The sequence below is a fragment of the Ursus americanus genome, chromosome 12 (assembly GCF_024610735.1).
Source record: "Ursus americanus isolate L20-20 chromosome 12, mUrsAme1.1.p, whole genome shotgun sequence".
Taxonomy (NCBI): domain Eukaryota; kingdom Metazoa; phylum Chordata; class Mammalia; order Carnivora; family Ursidae; genus Ursus; species Ursus americanus.
In genome coordinates this window covers 13,858,334-13,865,085 of record NC_142138.1, presented here as the reverse complement: position 1 = coordinate 13,865,085, position 6,752 = coordinate 13,858,334, and the positions used below count along the sequence as shown (strand labels likewise).

Below are 6,752 nucleotides of genomic sequence, written 5' to 3'. Positions count from 1 at the left end.
GGGAAAAATTGTGAGATTGCTAAGAACTGCCCATGAAAAATGTTTTATCGCTGCAACCTGAGGCCACCATCCTCCTGGCCTGACCGCAGTTGAGCAGTGCCTGAAACCACCAGGGGGCGCCATGAGGTAGGAAATCCAGGGGACCTTTTGGAGCCAGCTGGGAACCGGAGAACCCAGGAGAGTCACTTGGGGAGGCTTTTTTGAGAAAGTGACATTAGTATGAAACATAAATAATGAGTCCTATTTAGCCAGGTGGCCCCTATTCTGGGTGGAAGGAAAAGCATGCACAAAAAAGTCTGGTGAGGGAGCACCTGAGTCATTCAAGTACCTGCTCTCTACAATGTGCGGGTTCCTCTGCGAGCCCATCAGGTCAAGGAGGTGGAAGGGGAGCCTTATCTTGTAAGGACGTGGCTTCTCTTATATGCAGGCAGGTACAGAAGAGGACATGGATCTTTCTTGAAATGCAATTTTCTGCTTGTTTACAAATGATTAACTACCACAATCAATTGTGGCAAAGTTCAGGTCACTGCATCCTTGGGGACAAAGCAAGGTAGTGCCTTGTGCTTGGGGTAATGATAACTGGGATGCGCACAGGACGGTCTGACAGCAGAGTTTGTGTTCGGTGTGCCGGACCCAATAAATGGGAAGGCATGGCCGCCCTCTGTGGCTTTCCATCCGTCCCCTCGCTTCTCTTCCTCATCTGCATTGCCAGCCCCAGCCGGGCCCCTCCAGCAGATGTGGTGGGAGGGGGAGCAGGCTGGCACTCAAGAGTACCCCAACCTGTGTCAGCAGGTAGGTTAAAGCCTTAATGCTTGATACACTCAGACCTCAAAACCTTAGGAAGTAGATGTGCATGAATTATTATCCCAGTTTTGCAGATTAGAAGACAGTCTTAGGGAAATTGGGTAGCTTGTGTAAGGAGATCAAATGCAGTCTCTCTCCCAGCCCATCCTCAAGCTTCCACTGCCTCCCCCCACCCCGAGTCCCCTCGTCTACACCTGCAATATTAACAGCAATGGGAGGGTCATCCACCATGTTTATCCAGCTCTTTATGGGCTGCAGATTAGTTTCGTAAATGCCAGGTCAGTGCAGTTTGGACTTTAATTTGTTGATTCTAAGGATTGGTGATGGTTTTCAGAGAGCTATGTTTGAGAGCCTTGGCCATTTACGCATTGCCTCCGAGTGTGTGCTGTGCTGCTCCCAACCCCACTCCCCCACTCCAGTGCTCCTCACCGCAGCAGGGCAGGTGCCAGCTGAGAGGTGGGGCTGACCCTGTGTCCACGCTAGAACTGTAAATGTGAAGACACCCATCCCACATTGGGCCACAGGTCCTCTGGGAATCATTTCTAGAGGTACTGAGATGCACTTTTGCTTGGATTAGACCATTGCAAGAGAGCCTTGGGTGACATTTTCCTTTAATCCCATTTAAGGGGGAGGCCACATAGAAATGACAGGGCAATTGGTGTGCTATTCAGAATAAGGAAAAGTCAAAGGTGAAACACTCGTCTAGGCTCAAATCAAGCGGGTTTGTTCACCATACAGGAATGGCACCTGCCTTTGCTGTGTTCAACCCTAGAGGGGAGACAGTGAGTCTCCCTGACCTGTGATGTGGGAGAGGTGATCGGTGAAGAGCAGTAGTGTTTATAGAACTCTTTTCAGGTTGCTACTTCTTGTGTTTGTGTAGGGCTGCTGGCAAATATGGGAGACACAGGGGAACTCTACCAGTACTAGTCATCTACCGCACTTCTCAGCGAGCTCAGGGAAGCTGTTTCCCCCTAACTACGGTGAAGTTCCATGTAGGTTATATAATAACACCATGCATTTGGGTAATTATTCTCTTACAGTTATCATTTTTGTAACGCCTCCTTGTGAAACATTTTCATATGCAGTATCCCATCTGGCTCCGCGAACTCTGACAAGCAAGCATGGCCCTCCAGGTCCTACAGGTGAGGAAACAGAATCAGAGACGGTCAATAAAAAATACCAGTTCACTCATAAAGAAGGCACAGAGAATATGCCAGGCACTGTTCAACGTGTTGTAAATATTAATATTTATTTCGTCTTCGCAACAACCTTGTGAGTTGGGTACTATTATCCTTCTCGTTTTACAGATGCGGTTAAGTCGGGCTCAGAGGGGTTAATGAATTGTCATGCGTGGGTCACACAGTTTCACATGGGAGACACACAGAGAGAATTGGAACTCAGGTTGACAGGTTCTAGAGCTCTCCAGCCTCTTGTTGACTTGGTCAAAGTCACAGAGCTGGAAAGAGGCAAAAGGCAAAGCCTGGCTGGACTTACAGCCCTGCTTTCCACTTGGCAGCAATAGCTCACACATCCCAGGGCTGAACGTGGGCCCCTTTTGCTCACTTTAGTTCTGTTACTTTACTTAAGCCTTCCCACGCTGCAAGAGAGGAAACTGAGGCATAGAGGTAAAGTGACTTGCCCGAGGTGGCAAAGTGAGCAAGTGGCAGAGAAAGGATTTGAATCCTTTCTGGACCTCAAGCCCCTAGTCCTCATTTACAGCCTGTCCTCCCGGCTGCCCCTACCCATAGAGTTTTCCATTGTTCTCCCTGGTGTCCAGAGTCATAGGTAAGTTTCCGTCCGTGCAAAGTCTAAGGGGTTTCCGGTCACTGCTGGCTTTCTGTTTACTTTGCTGAACTGTTTGCTCTATGGGGACAGAAGCTGCCGGCGTGCTCCCTGTGCAGACCTTTCATGGCCCCAGGAGTCCCAGCAGAAGCTCCGTCACACACTGAAAATGAAGACATCTGGGCTGCGGGCTTGGGGGGCCCCGGCAGAGCTGATTCTTCTCTGTGCTGCTCTAGGTTCTCTCGGCGTGCCTGGCTCCAGGTAAGTGACGGTTACAAATGATTCCCCAATCAATAATGTGACAGCGAGTATAAAGCCACATAATGCTGACCGCCTCTTTGTCGTGTGCCTATTGAATAAGGAACATCTCTTGAAGCAATTTGCATGCATTTGATAAAATAATATCAACAACTCTCTTCAAATTATTGTGGAACCAAGCATCTGACTTCAACAAAAGTTCCCAGAAGAAACTGACATGTTTAAATGTATTTTGTCACACTGAGAAGAATAGGATACTTGTTCTGTGTTCTGAACAAAGGCCTGGTGTGATTCTTTATGCAAAAGGTTTGTTATGTATGGAAAAAAGAACCAATTCATGTCAGTGATTTTCGTTTATGAGAGGGACCCACTCTACCTGCTCATCAACCCAAATTCTTTGGGTTCTCAGGTGCTCTTGCTCACTCGCTGGCTAGCTCTCTCTCTCTCTCTCTCTCTCACACACACACACACACGCACACTCGGTATATTCCCAGCAGATGAACGCTAAATGATTAATTTCATCAGTTTTGTATTGTTAATAGGATATAAAACAGGCTAAAGGGAATATTTGAGTGGAAGCTCAAACTTGGGCTGCAGTAAAAGAAGTGCCAGGACCCGGCAATGGGGGGATCCTCCCCGTGCATGACCCCCCCAAGCATGAATGCAGAAGTGCGCAGGTACCCCAGGCCGCCGCGTGAGCAGCCCTCTGGGAAGAAGGACTGTTAGTGCCATTCCTGTTGTTCGTCCCGTAAATGCTGCCCGAGCTCAGCTCCCACTTCGTGTGCAGAGCACCAGTACCCGTTGGACACGCGCCTTGGTCTCAGCTCTGCTGAGCACTCAGCTGCCATCGGGCACCGCCCCTAAGACCAGGACGGCGACTGTTCACCGCCCATTGGGCACTTACAAATAATAGCTATTATGATTATCAAGAATCTCAGCGTGGCCCCAAGAAAGACCAAGCTGCCAAGGCCTCCCTTATGTGCACGCACTATGTATACGCAGGGAAGGAATAAAGACCCAAGGAAATGCGTCTGGAATGGAGGGTGCAAGGGGCTCGTAGCAACCCTACCCACAACAGTGACCCCTGCACAAGGCTCCTTGTCAGGCTCTGAGGATGGAGGCGAGTCGGACACAGAGTTCGTGTTCTCATGGAGAAAGAGCCAACATGTGAGCACACGCCATATGTCCTGTTGCAAGAGATGATACAGGGACAGGTGGGAACCGAGAGGGGGAGTGACCAGCCCTACTGGGCATGCAGGGGGTCTGGAAAGGCTTCGAGAAGAGATAGTGTCTGAATATTTATATACGAATAGGTGTTTGCCACATGGCCAAGGGGGTGGAGCGTGTTCCAGGCAGAGGAAGCACATGGACAACGGCCTAGAAGTAGGAGAAACCTGGTGTGTTCCTGAAGCATCAAGTCTGTTTCAGGAGGCCTTGAGCACAGGCCAGTGTGGGTACTACCAAAGACAGGGTCGAGTGGGAGTAAGCAGGGTCGGAGCAGGGTGGAGTGGGAGAGCAGTAGGGTGCCATCCAAGGAGCTTCAACCGTACCTTCTAGACAATAGGGAGTCATTGGAGGGTTCTAAGCCAAGGAGCAACACCAGCATATTTATACATTAGAAAGTTCATTCTGACAGAGGATGTGGTGGTAGGAGTGGGTAAGTAGAGTGCCTTGTTTAATCCACCAGCCATGTCCGGAGATGGATATTAACCTCTTCTTCACGCTATGAAGAACAGCAAAATGATTCTCAAAGAGAAGAAGATTCACTCCTGTTTCATCAGTGTCAATGCCACTCCCGGATTCAGGTTGGGCGTTCCCGCCTCTCCCCATGATTTCTGCCGGGCAGTCCTGAACACAGCATGGATTTGAATTCCATGCTTGAAGTGGTCGAATAGTCTTCAGTTCTAGAATAGGAGAAGCTGAGCCCCCCCTCCTGTTAGCTGAGAAGGGTTTTTGTCTTTATTCTTCTTATGATCAAGTCCGATGGAATCATCACATTGCAGTAAGACCGGTTATTTATTTATTGCCCCTCTGGGCCAGGCACTTAGATACATTAGCTCTAATCCCTCACAGCTATTTGAGGTAAGTGCTATTGTTTACGGTTTTACAGAGAGGGAAACTAAGATTGAGAGACAATGGAACTCACAAGGCTACTCACTTCATCTGGAACAGAATATGGATTCAAATCCATGTTTTTTCCAGTTCCAGAGCTCCTGTGTACCCTCACCAGCCTGCTCTCAGGTGCATCGTTCCCTCTCCGGCTGCATTGTGTATCTGGCTTGCTGGGCCCCCGTGCTGTTTGTCTATCTCTGGGCCACCCATTTGTTACCTTGAGATGTTGCTTTAAATTTCATGCCTACAACCGCCACTGACAGAGAGAGGAGAAATTGAAAACCTGCCACCCAGAAGCTGCCCCTGCTAGCAAAGAGGAAGGGTGCTAGCTGCAGAGGGGATGTGGCTGCCTAACAAATTGGGTGTGACAAGAAAGTTGTTGTGTCAGGGCATTTCTACAGAAAGCCAAAGTATATTGATACACCCCATCTGTATAAGCTGATGGCTTGCAATTTACTGCCGACCTAATCCCTCATTACTCGATGGATCCATCTTTATTTTGAGCAGAGACTCCTGGTAGAAAGAGACTGGGAGACAGGGACCCTGTGAAATATGTCCTGATGTTGGCTGTAGCGTTCCATACACTTAGAGCAAAGGAGCATCCCCCCTCTAATGGAGAGGGATATGTTCCAGGGGCTTGTAGAAGGGTGTTTATTGTAGCATTATTTGCAATTGCAAAACACTCGGCAAATGTAAATTCCTTCAAAAAGAAAAAGAATCAATCGAATGCAATGTATGTCCTTTGATGGAACACCTAGGTAAAAGAAATGAACTAGATCTCTTTATGAATCCACAAGCATTGGGCTCAGACATAGAGTGTTGACTGCCAAAAGCAACTTGCACAAGCGTATGCATAGGATGAGTAAAGCACACAAAAGCAGTGCTCTGTGTTGCGCATATGTATATATATGTAAAAATATTTAATGGATCAAGGGATACATGTAAATTCCTGACAATAGTTCCCTCTGAAAAGGAGAAGGAAGTGGAGCTGAGGCTGGTCTCACATGCAGATGTGAAATGTGTAGGGTTATTTTTTTATTAAAAAAAAAAAGACTAGGGGCACCTGGTTTGCTCTGTCGGTTAAGTGTCTGACTCTTGATTTCGGCTCAGGTCATGATCTCAGGGTCGTGAGACGGAGCCCTGCATCAGGGCTCTGCGCTCAACACGGAGCCAGCTTGAGATTCTCTTTCTCCTCTCACTGTGCCTCTCGTCCACTCATGCTCTCTCTTTCTCTCAAAAAAAGAAAGAAAGAAAGAAGACTTGAAGGTAATATACCAAAATGCTAATAATTGGCAATCCTGGGTTGTATATGAGTGTTTTTTTTTTTTTACTTTCTGTACTTCTCTGGTCGTGTTTTAAGTTTTCAACATTAAAAACATACATTTTGAATGACAGAGTCAATTCAGCTGATCAAAAGGTTCATCTGGTTTGTTTCTGTAAAAATCCATAGGCGTGAAAGAAATGTGCTGTATCCAAACACAGAGGCTGGAATTTACAGATGCAACTTAATGCCAGCCTTTCTTTCAGATTTGCATTTTGCAGTACTAATAAACCACACACATCTTAACTGATGTAATTTACAAACATACTATTTATTCAGCTGATTACTTCATTACATTGCCACCTCCATAATGAAAATGGGGTGCAAAAATGAGAGATCTGGTGGCTATAACCACTTTTTAACCAAGTTCCTTCTGTAAACGATCATCCTGCCTATTAACAGGCTTTCAAATCTTAGAGAGGAAAATAATCGTAACTCTTAATAGTGTCTGTGCATGCATTACTTACCCACTCAG

The 6,752-nt window shown here is 47.2% G+C and overlaps 1 protein-coding gene across 1 annotated transcript in view; it reads left to right on the top strand.

The window, feature by feature from the left end:
• Positions 1-2,679: 2,679 nt before the first annotated feature.
• C8B (complement C8 beta chain) overlaps positions 2,680-6,752 on the top strand; it is a 37,807-nt gene continuing 33,734 nt past the window's right edge. Inside the window, exon 1 of the mRNA XM_045802235.2 lies at positions 2,680-2,847. Within this exon, the coding sequence (XP_045658191.1) occupies positions 2,756-2,847 (92 nt within the window). The 5' untranslated portion in view covers positions 2,680-2,755. The remainder of the gene's footprint in view (positions 2,848-6,752) is intronic.